We start from the raw sequence: 18,601 nt of genomic DNA on the forward strand, positions 1-18,601 counted from the left end.
TTTTATTGCGCACTCCAACCAGCACTTGTAATGGCTAGTTAGTTGGACCATAGTGTTGAAATCTTTTGTCAAAACTTGATTCACCGACTTGGCCTACCCTGCATCGATTTCCACCCATGCATTCAGTCACCTAGACCTAGACAGCAGTCCCAGTGCGTCTCATATACGTGTGAACCCTTGTAGAGTCCTCTGGGACGTCAATTAAACATTACAATCAATGAATAAATTATATACATTTCGAAGGTTTGCTCCCAATGATATGTATCTGCGAGATTCGGAACCATTTCGTCACCCATGCAGGATGCAACATTGCTTATGGTTACAAAAACAAGCACAAGTTCCGCACCTAGCTGCATCTTCAACAGCTGCAGTAGTTCTGAGCCAAACACAAGTAAAGGCTTCTAAGAATCCAGAATGTACTCTTCAGGCTGGAAGCCGCCATGATGGGATGGTCACATGCACTCATGGCCGCATGATCCGCCGCCGAGTGAAACGAAAATAGGCTACAGCTAAATATGGCACTGGGTTGTTTTGATGCATAAATTCAAATTCAAGCAACTGCGTCGGTAACGGATGCTACTATATTTTTAACACTACAGAAATTATCCGATACCGCATATCGCGCCATGCACAAAAGAAAGCAGAAGACTACCAATAATGGCAATGGCTTCAATGCCAAGAATATATTAAACACATACAAAGGAAACTATTAAAAAATGGCTACTGGCACCATGTACTCTTGTCCTGCGCTGAAAGAAATAAAATACACGATGGGTTTAAACATCCAGATCCATAATCTTCATTGTCGGTTGAGCCATGATCGCGGTCAGCATTTTTGAAAAGTCAGCCGCCAGCCCAGCCGCCTGGCCATCATGCATCATATCGGTCCAGTAAGCGATGGATATTTCGACCGAGACGCCATCAACGTGCACAGCGACGGAGACATCGTACTGTTTACACGAGTCAGTATGCTTTTCGAATCATGCACAAGGGCCAGAAACATACCTGATTCGGATCTTGTCCTCCCTTGTTTTCAAACTTCAGCAAAGGCTCTTTGCTGTCAGCAGATTCGGACTCTTCGCCCGCCCCATTAGAATATTGCATGGACATGATGGTGTTGAAGAGGCCCTGCGCTGCGCCTCGGGTGTGTTCCTTGATAGCGGGAACAAGGCCGTATTGGTGAGGCAGACTCTGTAGGAAGTCATTCCTGGTCTGTTGTAATAGAGCAAGCACCGTTGTAGCCGAATCAACGACTTGGCGGTACAAGAGCATGTGTATCAGCGCACCGACAAGGTCCATCACACCGTCAATGGGCATGTCTCGGCCCGACGTCAAATATCCAAAGACGGCGTCGTCGCAGCCTGTATACCTGCGCAGGACTAGACCCCATGTCGACTGGATCAGATTCGCCACAGTTAAACCGTAGGTCTTGCAAAAGCCTTGGATCTGGGCAAAGTCTTCCTTGAGATGGACGTGTACGGACCGCTGCTCTCTCTCGCTGCAGAGAGGAGCATCAGGACGCGGCAAGTGACATGGCTCAACAGCATCCAGGTACTGCCGCCAGAAGATGGCATCTTGGCTGGCGGGTTGTTGCTGCAGGAAGGCAATGTAATCGGAGTACATGGGTCCGGGGGCAAGCTGAAGATTGCTTTCGTAGGCCATGTAAAGGTCGTGCATGAGGAGCCGCATCGACATGCCATCGGTGAGCGCGTGACTAATGTCCAAGCAGCACATGACTTTGCTGGCCGTTGTGAAGATAGAAAGACGGTGGTGTGGCACCGGTTCGAGGAAGTCAATCATTTCTTGACTGCGCATCCTTTCCGACACGTTGTCATCGTCGCATTCTATGACGGAAATTCTCGCCGTATGCGTATGGAGAACGACTTGATCAAAAGAATCTTTGCGAGAGACGCTTGGCACAAATATGGTACGAAGGGAAACGTGTCTGTCCACTACTCTCTGCCAAGCCGTCATCAACCGACAATGATCTACAGGTCCAGTCTGTGGTCCAGGTATGACGTCGTACATGTTCCGTACGCCGTATATTCCCGGCACTTTTTGCTGAGCCGAAATCATGGACTCCTGCATGGGGGACGTTGGATATGCGGCCTCTACCTGGGATGGGTGGATGGCAAGACTGCTGAGATGGGATTGGAATTGGGAAAGCTCCCAATCCTCCAGTGAGAGGAGTGGAAAGCTGCTTCTTGTAAGCTGCAGTTCCGTGACAGACAGCCGGTTTGTGAGTGTGCCCAGGCACTCTTTGCTTTCTGACACCCATTGTCGAATCAAGTCCTGATGGTGCATGCGGCGATTGTAAGCAAACGACACCCGCGTTTTCCCCTGGACAACCTCTACTGAAATCTCAAAGAGGGAAAACCGATGCATATCTGATCCTTGGTCTTTGTGTACCTCGTTTTCCGCAAGGGGCTCTGGGCGGAGCAGCGCATCGTCTCGTTCCAGCTGCTGATAGCGACCCTGGTAATTGAGAATGACCTCCATTTGTGTGTGATGGCCGAATGTCTGTTGTCCCTGTGGCGACAAGAAGCGCGAACAGAAATACGGATAGCCGCTGCTCGGGACTTGACGCCTCAAATCTTTGGTATGCGCCAGGATTTTCAGCTCATCTTGCTCCTTCATCACCGGAACGTGCAGCGGATTCAGGGTTGTGAACCAGCCCACGATTTCTGCCGCGTCCGACTCGGGAGCCAGCGATTCTCTGCCGTGGCCCTCGCTGAAAATCGTCGGCGTCGGCCGATCGGCAAAGACGCGGTGGAAGGAGTCGATCAAGGCGGAGAGAATGATGTCCACTGGCTCCGTTTGGAGAGCCTCGTTACTGACACCAAAAAGCTTGTCCGTAGTTTCTTCATCCAGCGAGAACGCCGTCTCCAGCTGATCTTCAAAGACATTGGGTTGATTCAGCATGCCCCAAAAGCCAAAGTCCGCGGGAGGGATTTGAAGCGGCATGACGTCCTTTGGAAGGAGCTCTTTCGCGTATTCTGCCTGCATCGTGGCCCAAGTCTGGAATGATGGTGGTTTCGGCGATGAAAGCCTGCCAGAGTCTAGGAGCTGTTCCAAGTCTCGCAGAATGTGTCTCCACGAGACTAAATCTATGACCAGATGGTGGGCACAAAGGAAAAGGAGTTGGTGCGAGCCTCCTACATCGTCGTTGCTACCGATGGTGAACAAAGCAGCGCAGAACACTGGCCCTTCTCTAATATTAATGGCGCGTTGGGAGGCTTGAATCAGCGGCATCATCTCCTCTCTCCGGGACAGTTGATGCATGCTGAAACGGTGTGAATCAGCCACATCCCCAGTAATACGCTGCGTCCATTGATTGTTTTCTTCCTGAGAAAACCTTGCCCGTAGCAAGGAGTGTTGCCCAACCAACTTTTCGATGGCCCTGGCCATTTGCAGTGTGCCGATGCGTCTGGTGACACGCAGGAGGAAACTTTGGTGGAAATGATGAGACATTTCGGCGTTTGACGCAATGTCAAAGTACATCTGCTGAATGGGCGTAAGACCAAAAGATGAGTCGAGAATTTCTGGATGGGCTAGTGCAGTCTCCGAAGTTGATTTTGCCAGAAGCGCCATCTGGCTGATGGATTTTGCGCGCAGAATATGCTGTGTTGAGAGCTCGATCTTCTCCGTGCGGCATTTTGCTCTTAATTGCATTGCCGTGATGGAATCTCCTCCGAGACTCAGGAACGACCTGTCGAGTCTGACAGTTTGCAGATTGAGTACCTGACACAACATCTTTTGAATCTTGTCTTCCATCACAGTGGCGGGGATATGACTACCCTCTAAATCTTCGGCGTCAGCTGAAGTTGAAAACACATCCTCGTCCATTTGCTCAACCCATTTTGTCATCTCTAGTCGGTTCAGCTTCCCTGAAACGGTCATGGACATATGGTCCACCACCAACCAGATGGAAGGAACCATATATCCTGGCACAGACTCAGCGAGCTTCTTGCGTATAAGAGAGACTTCAAGCTGGGCGGACTCGGCTTGTATGAGTTGCGGCATGTCTCTGGCAGCTGATGGCGGAACCGACTCAAGCGAGATGATGGCAGTCAGACGCTGCTGACCAGATTTCGACTTGGAAAGCAGAATCATTGCATGCCGGATATGTCTGTCCGTGGACAAATGATGCTCAATCTCACTAGACTCAATGCGTTGCCCGTGGAGCTTGAACTGAGTGTCCTTTCTGCCAACGTAGTCAATGGTTCCGTCGAAATTGTACTTGACTAGATCTCCAGTCTTGTAGAATCGCCGATCTCCTTGCCCCTTGGCCCAGGCAGGATTCGTGATGAAACGCGCCCGAGTTGTTTCGTCTAGAGCAACATATCCGCGAGCCAGAATAGGGCCTTCGATCAAAAGTTCCCCCACACAGCCTATGGGGCATAGATGATCATGGTTGGCAATTTCAGTAATCCACATCAATGCACCAACGCCGTAGCCAATGTTTGTTGGTGGCGTGTCCGGCTCGAGTCCGCAGAGGGCGGTTGACCAAATACTCGTCTCGGCCGGTCCATAGATGTTGATCAGATGGACCCTATTCGCCCACACGGCTACATTTTCTTTCGTCACGGCCTCGCCTCCCAAGGACAAGGTCTCCAGTGTTGGGACATCGGCAGGCTGGAGGAAGCTGGCCACGGTGGGCGTCAGATAAGCCCAGTTGATCTGCATTCTGTTGATGAAAGCGGCCAGATCGTTCAACCTCTCTTCCTCTGTCGGCACGCATACACAGCCACCATATATCAGGGTTGTGAAAATTTCCCCGATACTCACGTCGAACGTGTACGCTGCAAATTGCAAGACGCGCGAGTCAGTCCCCAAACGCATTGCTTTGCCGTGAGCTTGTGCGCTGGCGCAAAGCGCCCGATGCTCCAAGCAAATTCCCTTGGGAGCTCCAGTAGAACCTGATGTGAATACTACAAAGGCGGGATTCTCGGGTCCGGCACTAGTGAAAGTGCCTGTCGCTGGGTATTTGTTGGTCAGACTCTCTGTAGGCAAGACAACGTTGACGTTCCAGCCCTGGAAAATATGTCTGTGCTGCTGTTGTGTCACAACAATGCTGGCTTTGACATCTTGGGCTATGGCTTGAAGGCGTTCCGGAGGATGTTCAGGGTTGATTGCAACGCATGCGCCGCCGGCCTTAAGGATAGCCAACATGGCGACGATGGTCCACGCAGACTTGTTGTAACAGACGAGCACCATCACCTCGGGCTTCACGCCGACTTGAACCAGGTGGTGAGCCAGCTGAGTTGACCTGCTGTCGAGCTCAGCATAAGTGAAGTTGCTGTCCGAGGCAAGAATCGCCGGGGCAAGTGGCCGAGCTGACACTTGGGCTTGGACGAGGTTGTGCATCGTCTCGTTCTTCTCCTGCGGCGGTTCCCTATTCCATGCCGCAACCTGTTCTTCGTCTTGCGGACTGAAGAAGCTGACATGCTTCAAGGGGAGACTGCGGGACTCGTCCTGATTAAGCTGTCCAACCAAATGCTCGAACAAGTTGAGCATTTTCTGGATCCGATCGTGGGAGATGATGGCAGTGTCGAAACGAACCTCGACGTCGACCTTGTCAGTACCTTGGACGCATTCCACTACCAACCCATAGCTATCAAACCCAGCAATATCATAAGGCACAGGAATCATCCCCAAAACACCCTCTGCATCTTCATTCGCTGCAGATTGAATGACAAAGAGATGCTTTAGATCGACGTAGTTGTCCAGGCTGTGAAGGTTTTGAAGGCCCACATGTGCAAATGGTATCATCTCCGTCATCTGCTTCTGAGTGTTTCCGAGATAGTCAGCAACAGTTTGCTCCATATCAAGATTCATGACAATCGGAACAGTCGTAATGGTTGGTCCGATGACGCTCTCGATGCCCTGCATGTGCAAGTTACGGCCCGAAAGAGCCATGGCAAATGCGACGTCACTACTATTCGAATGTCGAGCAACTGCCAATGCCCATGCAGCTTGTAGGGTGCTGGACATAAGCGTTCCGGACTTGTAATTGTGCGTAACCGCCATGGAGTATGTGAAGGCCTGATTTGGGCGAGGTTTGTAAGTCAGGGAGCGTGCCTCGGGGAAGCTCGTGGGCTTATCACCAGAGAGTTGTCCTTTCCAGAATGCCATTGCTGCACTTTGATCGATCTTTTCAAGGTGTTCGATCAGCTTGCTATATGGCACGGCCTTCGGAATCTCATCACGGTCGTAAATGCCTCGCAGCTGGTCAAAGAGCAACTGATTACTCCACGCGTCGTACACTGCATGGTGTGCGGTCCAGATAAAATGACCCTCCACGATGGCATACCGACAAAGGGGTCTTCCGAAATTCATGTTTTCGGCCAAGTCATGCTCCAAATATGCCTGCAGTGTTGACGCACTTTGCCATGCCGGTTCTTCTCTAACAACCACCTGCAAGTCCGTGTCCAAGATTCGTGTTCTCAGTATAGGGTGCATGTCTGCCAGTGTCTGCCACGCACGTTTGAAACGATCAAAATCAAGCGCCTCGGGGAGCTGGAACACTTTTTGAGCAATGTACGCACCGGGGTCCCGGATCGTAATACTAAACAGGCCCTTTTGTAGAGCTGTGCATGGATAGATGTCCTCGATCGCCTCAACTTTAACCTCACAAACGCTCGCGGCCATTTGAATGATATCGTCCAAAGAGTGTTCGTCTCTCAGTAGGGAAAAAGGCTCAATATCTGTCGCTGGAGTAAAGACAACGTCCTGAATGGCCTTTGCCATCTCCGATAGCTTTGGGAAGCGAAAAATGTCCGCCACAGATATCGAAAGATGGCTAGCACGAGCTTCGGCAACCAATCTCATGGCAGTAATCGAGTCTCCGCCGGACTGGAAAAAGTTGTCATTCGCGCCGATAGCAGAAACATCAATGCGCAACAAGCCGGCCCAGAGACTCTGCAACTTTTTTTCCATTGGGGTTGAGGGTGCTACCTTTTCAACATCCACTAGCATATAAGGCGCAAGCTGAGCTTTGGACAGCTTTGCAGCCATTTCTCGCATGGCTTTGCGATCGAGCTTACCGGACGAAGTAGTGGGAGCTTGGTACAGCATGATGAACAGCTGCGGCACCATGTATGGCGGTAGGGAGCCCATGAGTAATTGTTGGAGATGTAGCATGCTCTTTCGCAAATCTTCTGTGATTAGCACGAGGTTGCTGTTTGTGTCATGAACCAAGTGCTGATCTTTTTGACCATGTTGGAGAAAAGCTGCCAAAACTCGGTCCTCCTTATGTCCTTCTCTGGAGACGATTTCAACGGCCACATGTTGTACATCTGGGAGGCTCTGTCTGATGTGGTCCTCAATCTCGGACGGCTCGATCCTCTGGCCTCGAAGTTTGACTTGAGTATCTTTCCTCCCAATATAATCCAATGTTCCGTCGACGTTGTATTTGACCAAGTCACCCGTCTTGTACATTCGTCGTGGCTTCTTTTGGCTATCCGCAGCCCATAGCGGATCAAAAATGAAGGCTGCCGATGTGATTTCGGGATTTTTAACATATCCCCGAGCCAAAATTGGTCCCTCGACCAAGAGCTCGCCGACACACCCGATTGGGGCCAAACGATTATGATCGGTGACATCGGTGACCCATGTATGAGCTCCGTAGCCACGGCCAATGTTCGCCGGTTGTTTTCCCGGGCTTAAGTGGGAGTTGGAAGTCCAAATGGTGGTTTCAGACGGTCCGTAGCTGTTTATCAGGTGCACTTTGGTTGCCCATCTTTCGACAAGATCCTGTCTGATTGCTTCTCCACCGAGAGCAAGTGTTTGAAGAGTTGGAACTTTAGCAGGATCAAGGAGATCGGCCATTGCAGGAGTTAGAAAAAGCCAGTTCACTTTCCACTTGTTAATTACTCCAGTCAGGTCATTGAGCCTCTCGGTTTCAGATGGTACGCAGACGCATCCTCCAAACATTAAAGTTGTGAGAACCTCGCTATTGCTGACATCAAACGTTGAAGCGGCAAAATTCAGTGTTCGGGTGTCGCTGTCAAACTGCATGGACGGCCCCTCGGCGAGTGCCATGGTGACCATGCTGCGGTGTTCTATCACCACGCCTTTGGGCTTTCCCGTGGATCCAGACGTGAATACGACAAAGGCTGCGCTATCAGGCCGTCCGAAGGAGGGTGCAGAGATACTTAAAGTCGGTAGCATAGTCAACCAAGATGGTTCGACCACGATGATTCTGGGGACTACATCGACAAATAACTCTGCGTATTGGGGGGCCACAAGTATAAGGCCAGCATCGATGTCATGAATGATTCCTCGTAGACGACTGAGTGGGTGGGCGGAACTGAGTGATACATAAGCGCCGCCGGCTTTGAGCACGGCAATCATTGTCACGATGGTCCATGCCGATTTGTCGAAACATATTGGGACCATGACCTCAGGGCCGACACCAAGGTCGACCAAGTGTGTGGCCAAAGCGTTGGACAAGCGATCCAGCTCTTGATAAGAGAGCTGCCCATCCCATGCACAAATAGCAGGCGCATCAACAGGTCGGGAGCGCATCTGTTTTTCGATGACTTGATGGATGCACATGTCCACAGACTCGTGCTTTTGGCTGTTCCAGACGTTCAACTGCTCTAGGTCTTGGGGGCTCACAAGATTGACCCCTTCCATGATGGAAGAGTGTGATTCATCGTTGAGCTGACAAATGACATGATGAAACTGCCACAGCATTCTTTCCATCTGTCCAGTCTCAATCACATCTTTGTCGTAGCGCGCTTCGATACACACACTTTCCTCTTCGACACTGCATTGAACAATCAGCGCATAGGTGTTGAAGTCATCTTCCTCTGTTGGTAATAGTTCAAGGTCGAGAAAACCGTCAGCTTCTCCCAGTGATTGGATAACAAGAAGATGCTTCAGGTCCAGTTCGTAATCTGGCTCAGCCTCGAGACAGAGTCGACGAAGACTTTGTATCCCCACGTGCTCGTATGGCATCATCTCCATGGCTTGGTTCTGCACAAGTTCAAGATACTTGTACACTGTGGTGTTCCTGCTGGGCAGCTCGATTCTCAGGGGGACTGTCGTAATAGTTGGCCCTGTCATTTTCATGATGCCAGGAACAGGAGCGGTGCGACCAGAGAGGGTCAATGCAAGTATAATGTCGTCAGATCTCGAATACTGAGAGACGACCATGGCCCATGCTGCCTTTATGAGAGTCGCACTAGTGATGGCGGACTGCTTTTGGCGAGACAGTGGAAGACGAAGAGTTTGCACATGGTCAGCTCGAGGCTTGTATGAGGGGGACGGCAGGACAGGGAAGCTTGTTGGTGCTTGTTCTCGCAAAAGCTGTGATTTCCAGAATTTATTCGCAGACTCCGTATCCTCTTGGGCCAAGAAATGAATAAAACGGTTGTAGGATGGTGATTTCGATATAGCATCGCCCATGTACAGTTGTTTGACCCGTTCAAACAACAAGTTTTGACTCCAGCCGCTGTTTATTTCGTGTGTTAGTCATTTTTCGTCTTCAAAAAAGGGAATCGTTTAAGTAAACTTCTGTGAAGAGGAAGGAGTTGCAATCGAACCAAAGAACTTACTCGTAAAGTGCATGGTGGACAGACCAGATGAAGTATGAATCTTGTCCGAGTCCATCAATTATACAAAGCCGATGCAGGAGCCCACCATACTCAATTGGAAGCCCGTTGTCCTCTTCAAGATATGATTCCAGTGTCAAACCCTCTTTCCAAGGGTTTTCTTGTCGTAAAACAACCTGCACCGAGTTCGTGTTGGTCAGAATGACTCTCGTTCTCAAGATCGGTTCGAGGGAAATCAGCTGCTGCCACGCGTTTCGGAAGCGATTCAAGTCGATAGTGGGCGGAATTTTGAAGACCATTCGTGCGACGTACGCACGGGGTAGTCGAGTAGAGATTGCCATAAGCCCCTCTTGCAAAGGGGTGCAAGGGTAAACATCTTCAATAAAGTCTTTGTCAACCTTGCATCTGTCGGCACAATCCTCTATCGTCTCTTCTCGGGAAGATGGTTCAAGCAGAGCAAAAGAGTCTAGTTCCACTAAATCTCTGGTAATTGTTTCGTGAATCTCAACCGTCAATGCCATATCACAAAGATTCGGGTACTTGAATATGTTCATGACCGAGATGAGGATATTCGATGCTCGAGCGGCGGCAACTAGCCGCATGGCGGCGACTGAATCTCCCCCGAGTCCGAAAAAGCTGTCTTTGGCACCAATCATGTCGATGTCGATGCACAAAATGGCGCTCCAGAGCTGCTGTAGTCGTTTTTCGAGGTCCGTCGATGGCGGTTCCTTGACTTTATTTTCTAGAGAGTAGTCTGACCACTGTGTTTCCGAGAATTGGGCAGCCATCTTGCGCAGAGCTGCTCTGTTGGTCTTTCCAGATGAATTCATTGGCATCTGACTCATACGTATATACGTGGCTGGAATCATATATCTTGGCAGCGATAACGCCAAAGAGCTTTGAAGTCCTTGCAGATCTTTCTGGAGCTGTGGCGTTAAAGAAATTGGCGTACTGTCCAAGGAGTTTACGGTGCTACCATCATCTGTGTCATCCATCACAAAGAAAGCGGCAAGAGTTTTCCTGGTGGTTCCCTTTGGCACAATCGCCTCGACAGTTATCTGTCGTAAGCGAGGTTGATGGTCAATGACCTGTGCTTCAATGTCAGTCAGATCAAGTCGCTGACCGTACAGTTTCTAAGTTGCATGTTAGCGCCTGCTTTATTACTAGAGGAGGATATAAGAGGCTCAATATGCTTACAATTTGAGTATCTCCACGGCCAAGTATATGCAAGCTGCCGTCCGAGTTGTATCTGACCAAGTCTCCTGTTTTGTAAAATCTGCGATCCACCCCGGGCTGGGTGCGCGACCAGATTGGATTGCAAATGAATGACTTTTTGGTCTTTTCTGCGTCACCAAAGTAGCCGGCCGATAAAATAGCTCCTTCAATGAGCAACTCACCGACACAGCCAAGTGGTGCCAGCTTGTCGTGGTTGTTGGGCTCAACAACCCAGCCAAGACCTCCGACAACTCGTCCTATGTTCGCCAAATCTGTATCATCCAAGATATTACAACTGTAAGAGCAGGTCACACTGCACTCTGCAGGGCCGTATACATTAACCAGCGTGTCAAGGTTCCCGGCCCAAATGTCCACAACTTCCTTGGTCAGTGCCTCGCCACCTAGCTGCAAGATTCGCACAGAGGGAACATCGGCGGGTCGGATGAGTGCCGCAACAGTGGCAGTGAGGTCAATTGCAGTGGCGTTTACATCACGAATGGCCTGAGAAAGATTGTTCATTCTGTCATGGTCCGAGATGTTGCAAATGCAGGCTCCAAACATCAGCGAGCCTAGGATGTCCGATATGGAAACATCAAATGTGTAGGCAGCAAATTGAAGCACTCTCTGGCCGGGTCCATTTCCCTTGACTATCAAATTGTTCCCAAGAGCGAATGTCGCTAGAGAGTAATGGTAAAGTTGAATTCCTTTTGGAGTCCCGGTAGTTCCGGAAGAAAAGATGACATATGCGACGTTATCGGGTTGGACCGAGGCACAAGGGATTCCTGCCACAGTAGGAAGGCCATTGATGAAGCCCTGATCAACAGAGATGATAACGTCGACGAGTCCCTCCAGGAGGTGAGCGTTCTGCGGTGCGGTCACGGCTACCTTTGCACTGCACATGGTGCTGATTGCCTCGAGACGCGATACAGGCTGCGCCGGATCCATGGGAACACAGGCACCGCCGGCTTTCAAGATGGCCATAATGACAACCGTCGTCCATGCCGATTTATGGAAGCAGAATGGAACATAAACTTGAGGTCCAACACCCATGCTGACAAGGTGATGGGCCAGTTTTGTAGACAAGTCGTCAAGTTCAGCATAGGTAAAATTCCCATCAAAAGAGCAAATCGCTGGAGCGTCAGGCTGCTTCAATACTTGTTCGTGGAAGAGATGATGGATACAATGGTAATGTGCCGGTGGTAAGTCTGCATTCCATTGCAATATTTGTTTCATGTGTTCACCTCCAACCAGGTCAATGTCGTCAACTGTGCTGTTGATGTCTTTCACAATGCAGTCAATAGCTCTGCTGAAAATTAATCCAAGATTCTTGGCTTGTTCGGTCGAAATGCTCGATGTCCAATACCCAAGCGTGGTGACGATATCGGCCTCAGATACCATGACATCCAAAGTCACCTCGTATTCTGGTGGATCGTACGCTTGCAGGCCAACCACGGAGATGGTGCTTTCATCTTCCTCAGCTCCCTCCTGGGCTTTCTGGAAAGACATGACGGTGTTGAAGAGTGGTTGGCCAGCCAGCCCAAGCTCGTGCTGAATGTCGGCAAGGGGGCAGTGTTGGTGTTCCATGCCGAGAAGGAAGTCTCCTTGAACCTTTTGAAGAATATCTAAGATGGGCACATCGTTTTCTAGCCCCAATCGCGATACGAGCATGGTTATGAATGGACCGACCGCCCTTTCGATATCGCGGATTGGGGCTTCTCTTCCAGACAGCAAGTAGCCAAAACAGACGTCATTTCGCCCCGTGTGTGCCCGGAGCACGAGGCCCCAGGCTACGTGGAAGATATTGGATAAGGTAAGATTATTTTGCTGGCAGAAGTCGAGCAGCACGCTAGTCTCCATGTTGATATTGACCTCCATCTCCAGGAACTGTGGATCTTTTGAAGATCCTTGAATTGAAGGCAAATACGTCGGTTCAATGTCCCTCAAGTAATTCATCCAATATGTTAGTCCAGGACCTTTGGGGAGCGATCTCAAATACGAAATGTATTCGTGGAAGAGTGGCGCGGGCCTGTCTGGAGTCCTCCCGTCGTAAGCCAGAATAAAGTCTTGAAGGATAATGGGCATGGAGCCTCCATCAATAATTGCATGGTTGAATTCGAACTGACAAAACACTCGACCCTCGTTTGTTTGGCACAAACTCAGTCTATTTGGTGGCTCAATGTCATTGAATTCGATGGGAGCCTGGTTTTTGAACTTGTTTCCGGAGTCGGCTCCGTCGTCGTGGAATATTGAAACCCTGCCACGATAATGTTTTAGCACCACTTGATCATACACACCTTCTGTACCTACACTGGGGATAAATATAGTTCTCAGGACAGAATGTCGCTGAACGACCTTTTCCCACGCACTCGTCAGCCGATCCAGGTCGACTGAATTGGCAGACCTCGAGATAATCTCAGCTGTGTGACAATATTTGTATACACCCGTAGATTTACTCTGACTGATGAGCAAACCTTGCTGCATGGGAGAGCAAGGATAGATGTCCTGTACTTGCTCAAATGATATGCCGGTCTGAGGGAGAATGTCATTCGAGAGCCTCTCTAGCCCCTCGTATGACATTTTGATCATCGGGAAGTCACTCAGGGTATGCTGAATTGTCGCGTTGGACAATTGATCAATGCATTCGGAAAAAGAGTCTGGAAGAGATGCGATCCACTTCTTCAATTTTGGCATATGTTTCATGTTGTGGTTGTAGACGAAAGAGAATTGCATCTGATTACTGATCATCTCGGCAGTGATCTCAATCAGCGCAAAACGCCGTACATTAGGTCCAATGTCGGATGTATTTGCCGTCATGGTACGAGGTTCTTGGCGGAGCAATGCATCCGGTTTCTCCAGTTGTTGATACAGGCCAAGGTAGTCAAAACAGATTTCTACCTGAGAGTGATCAGCGAAAGCCTCCATGCCCTCCTGGTTCAGGAATCTCGAGGCAAAGTAAGGACGTCCATTCGCTGGGATAGCGTGTCGATTGTCCTTGATTTGACGTGTAAATTCCACAATGTCGTCTTCAAAAGTGGCGCTGGTGCATAATGGAAACATGGTCGTGAACCAACCCACAGTCTCAGAAATGTCAATCTCATCCGTCCAGGACTCTCTCCCGTGACTCTCACGGAAGAATGGAGGCGTCGCACGATCTTTAAACACGTGAGCAAAGGAATACATTAAAATCGATAGAATCAGATCAATAGGCTCTGTGCGAAGCGCTGTGTGGCACTGGCTTCCCATGAGAGACTTGGTCAAGTCTAGACTCAACTTGACCGCATCTTCAGAAGTATCCGAAATGTAGTTCTTTTGATGTTCCATTCCCCAATATTGCATATCAGGTGGCGTGACGTTGAAAGGGAGAACCTCGCCGGGACTTCCATGGTCCCTGGCGTTGTCCGCTTGCAGTTGCAGCCATTTCTGGTAAGGCAATGATACATGGTTGGCGATTTCCCCGGATGTAACCGCGTCTTCAAGGTCTTTCATGACGACACGCCACGATACCAAGTCAATGATGGCGTGGTGGGCAACAAGAAATAGAAATTGACCCTGACTCTTGACGCTGAATAAATGCGCAGCAAAGACTGGTCCGCGGATAAGATCCAAAGATGATTGCGCATCTTCGATGATGGCATCTATATCTTCCACTGCGATGACATTATGCACCACGAAATTGTACGTGCCTTCGACTTGTTTCAAAACCACTTGCTGCCAGGTTCCGTCTTGGCTCTCCATAAATCGGGCACGGAGCATGGAATGTTTAGCGACTACCATTTGAAATCCTTTGCGCAGCTCCTCATCTCCTATTTGTCGAGTTACATTGAGGAAAAAACTCTGATTATAGCGCGTGGAAGATCCGTTCGAGGCTAAATGTGTGGTAGCGACGTACATTCGCTGGACGGGGGAGAGGGCAAACGGAGTGTCGAAGCTCTCCTCCTGGTCATGTGCTGAATTTGCAACATGAACCACACGTAATGCGAGTTCTGAGATTCCCTTTAGAGCAATAATATCCTTCACGGTAACGGCCATCCCTCTTGACCTGCACCGTGAAACGACTTGCATGGCCGAAATGGAGTCTCCACCAAGGCTCAGGAATGATCTGTCGAGCGGGATTCGGCTGAGCGCCAGGTTAAGAACGTCACTGTATACGAGCTGCAGTTGCATCTCGTGTTCTGTCATCTCCGTTGCTCCCTGACCCTGTGACTGAACTCCGACAGCTCGGTCGTATGTTTCATCATCCATCTCAGCAATCCACTTGGACACTTGACTCCTCGCCATCTTGCCGGAGAGCATGAGTGGAATTGCTTCGACTACGATCCAAGTTTCAGGGACCATATAATGAGGCACGTGTCGGCTAAGCTGTTCTTTTATGTCTGCGACCTGTTTACTCGCCCGTTCCCGGGCTTCTTCTGGGATCAACCGGACATTGGACGTTTTAGAAGTGTCGGGCAGGAAGTCTTTCAGTGAGAGGGCGACAACGAGGCGTTCCTTGCAAGGACCAGACTTTGGTAAGATGACGATCGCGTGCTGTGTAAGGCCATGCACCGATATATGATGTTCAATTTCACCCAGCTCGATTCGCAGGCCTCGCAGCTTCACTTGGGTGTCTTTGCGACCGATGAAGTGAATCGTGCCATCAGGATTATATCGTGCCAAGTCTCCCGTCTTGTATAATCGTCTCGGAGCTCCCTGCCTTGTAAGAGGGCCCCAATCTGGCCCCGTAATAAATACCTCTGCCGTCTTTTCAGGAGCATTCAGATATCCTCTGGCAACAATTGGTCCTTCAATTAGCAACTCTCCGACGCAGCCAACCGGGACCAACTTATTGTGGTCTTCAGCATTCACAATCCAGCAGAGACCACCAACCGCATGTCCGATGTTGGAAGGACTCGTTGACGGCGTCAGGTTAGGGTTTCCGGCCGCAGCGACGGAGCATTCGCTTGGGCCATAGCCATTTCCCAGTTGTACGTGTTCGGCCCAAGTGTCTATGTCAGATTTTGACAATGCCTCGCCGCCCAAAATTAGCGTTTTCAAATTAGGAACGTCTCTTGGATCAATGACTTTGACCAGAGATGGAGTCAAGAAGGCCCAGGTTATTTGGAACTTGTTAATGAGCTTGGCTACCCCTTCATTCATCGATGCTGCACTGGGCATGCAAATACATGCCCCATGCATCAATGCCGTCATAATTTCCAACAGACTCACGTCGAAACTAAACGATGCCAGCTGAAGAACACGACTCGAGGAATCCATATTAGCCACCTCTGCCTGCGCTACAGCTCCGCTGCAGAAGGACGAATGCTCAACGACGCAAGCCTTGGGGCGGCCGGTGCTACCCGAAGTGAAAATGACGTAAAGAATGTTATTTGGACTGACTGTCGTGACGGGAGGTTGAACTTGGAGTGCCAATGCGTCGACTAACTGCGGCCCCAAGGGGACAACCTCGAGACTCGAGTCTGTCCACTGGTCTGCTTGCGCAACCGAAGTCAAGACCAACGTGGAGGCGATTTGACTAATAATATCATCGCGTCGGCCTTTCGGATGCGAAGGGTCAATGAAAACAAACGCTCCGCCAGCCTTGACCACGCTCAACAAGGCGACAATAGCCCATGCAGACTTCTCAAAGCAGAGAGGGACAATGACCTCGGGGCCGACACCAAATCCTAAAAGATGATGAGCTAGGCGATTGGAGTAATCATCAAGCTGACTATATGTGATGGAGGCATCCCAGCCGCAGATGGCGAGAGCATCCGGCTGCTGCTCAACGCGCGACTGTATAATGTGGTGCACGCAGCTGTCGATTACTCGAGGCTGCGGTTCGTTCCAGCACCAGATTGAAGCCAGGTCGCGGTCGCTGATCAGATTCAGGTCATGAAGTTTTTCATTCGGATTGAGTACAATGAGAGATGCGGCTTTGGCGAATGTTGCGCCAATATTGACAGCCTCCTCCTCGATAAGGGTAGACGTGGAATAACTGAGCGTAATGTTGAGCATGCTGTCTGAAGCCTGAACCAGCAAAACAATGTTTCCCTATAGCGAGTGAGTTAGAACAATAACGATTTACACTTGCTCCGATTCCGCACGACTTGGGATACTGACAGTGCTTTGGCTACTTCGGTTCACAGCCGCAACCACCTTTCCGGGTTGGTGGACTTGGAACACGAGTTGACTGTCCGACAGAGGTGAATTATCCCCTGTTTTGGGGGTCTTCTCAACTTCCAAGGTTTTTGTTTGAAGTTCCAGATTTCTCAGCAGGCTCAGAATCGAGACTGTTTCGTCCAGGAGAAGCTGGCAGGACGCCGGGGCGGCATCGATGGTACCGTCCTGTACCAACGACGAGAACACAACGTGGTCCAGGCCAAGGTATTTGCCAAGTACAAGTCCCCAGGCGGCTTTGAAGACGGTAGGCAACTGAAATTCATTTTCATGACAAAATCGTTGCAGAGATTCGACATTTTGGCTCAAGGCGACGTTGACTGACTGCCGCTGGCCTTGCAGGGCGTGAATGTCCTCCGTATGCGAGACAGCAGTGTGAACGCTGCCAGTTTCTTGGAAGTCCGTGCTCTTCAAGAGCAACGTCTCACCGGCGGGGGCCATGGGTGCGTTTTTTCTGAGATGTATCTATTATTTTTCGAGGGAAAACCCGGACAGAGCTTGTGAGAGGCTGGGGTTGGGTCAAGTTGGTGTTGACCAACTATGGGGTATCTAGGTTTGTGCTTTGCCAAATCCGCAAGGAATAGTTTCTATTCTCTTTAATTTTTTGTTGGGAACAGCTTCACCTCATTTGTCTTGGGTGGAGGCTCAAAACTTGGTCTTCTTTGAGTCCTGGGAAAGGGAGGGTTGTCGGGACAATTGGCATAAATTCCAACAGCAGGTACACTTGCGCGAGCTCAAATTGGATGCGGAAATGCTCAGAGAAGCTACTGCAGGTGCCCCGAACCATGTACTAGCTTCTCATTGAAGTGATTTTATTGCTCCTGGGAGTTCGCTTTACTTGCTGACATGATGACTTGTGCGTAGCACCCACGTTGAGCTTCACGCAGGCGCCTCGCAGTCCAAAGGGCACAGCGGAGCGCTTACATTATTTCATCGACGGCATGTCAAGTTGCTATTCCCAGGATTCAAATGTTCGCTCCACAAGACTGGACTGGTCTGGTGCTTATTGCCTGTCCCGTCAGCGGATACACGTCGAATTGGTCAACATCCGCTCTCAGCTTCACACCAGTCGACCCTTGTCACGCAAGCAACGTCAGCCATTTTCAGAGGGGCGTGTGCATACGACGATATGAGGTGAGCGGTGACGGGTTATAGATCCACGGTAAGCACGGCAAGCCAGACATTGATTCTATTGACCATTTACTAATACCACACCCCCTTTGGTCGGGCATGTCAGCGTACTTACCAGAGGACCATGGTAGAGGCGTGCGACACCGGCTGGGATCCAACGCGACGGCAGGTCTTGGGAGTCATGGATGGAGCGGGAGCTGAGCATGAGAATTCTCCTAGTGGCCCGTGTATGCTTCATTTCATTTCAGACCTACGCGTCAGCCTTCCTCAGCCACGTACCTCACGACGTATGTATGCAGGTTTGGTCATTGGGAGGCTCCTGTATGCTTTGCGCACGCGCACACTTTCTATCATCCGGGATCTACAGATCAGGGTGTACCCAAGGTATTGATCTCACCAGCCTGAGCAGCCCCTAGAACATCTATTTCCCCAGAGTAGACGCAGTCTGTTAGCCCACCCTAGACCGACCATCAGTCGTGATTCTGCAGGTCCCATGTGCCACCTCGATACGACAAGAGAACGCTGCGTGATTACTTTCT

At 50.2% G+C, this 18,601-nt stretch overlaps 1 protein-coding gene across 1 annotated transcript; it reads right to left on the reverse strand.

The window, feature by feature from the left end:
* Positions 1-776: 776 nt before the first annotated feature.
* vlmS_1 (Nonribosomal peptide synthetase vlms) lies at positions 777-17,372 on the reverse strand (the record flags this gene model as incomplete). Its single annotated transcript, XM_014684012.1, has 5 exons — positions 777-950; positions 1,006-9,460; positions 9,564-10,693; positions 10,758-16,805; positions 16,875-17,372. The coding sequence occupies 5 exons, from the start codon at positions 17,370-17,372 to the stop codon at positions 777-779; spliced, it is 16,305 nt and encodes a 5,434-aa protein (XP_014539498.1).
* Positions 17,373-18,601: the final 1,229 nt, after the last annotated feature.

The sequence above is a fragment of the Metarhizium brunneum genome, chromosome 2 (genome assembly GCF_013426205.1).
Source record: "Metarhizium brunneum chromosome 2, complete sequence".
Classification (NCBI taxonomy): Eukaryota; Fungi; Ascomycota; class Sordariomycetes; order Hypocreales; family Clavicipitaceae; genus Metarhizium; species Metarhizium brunneum.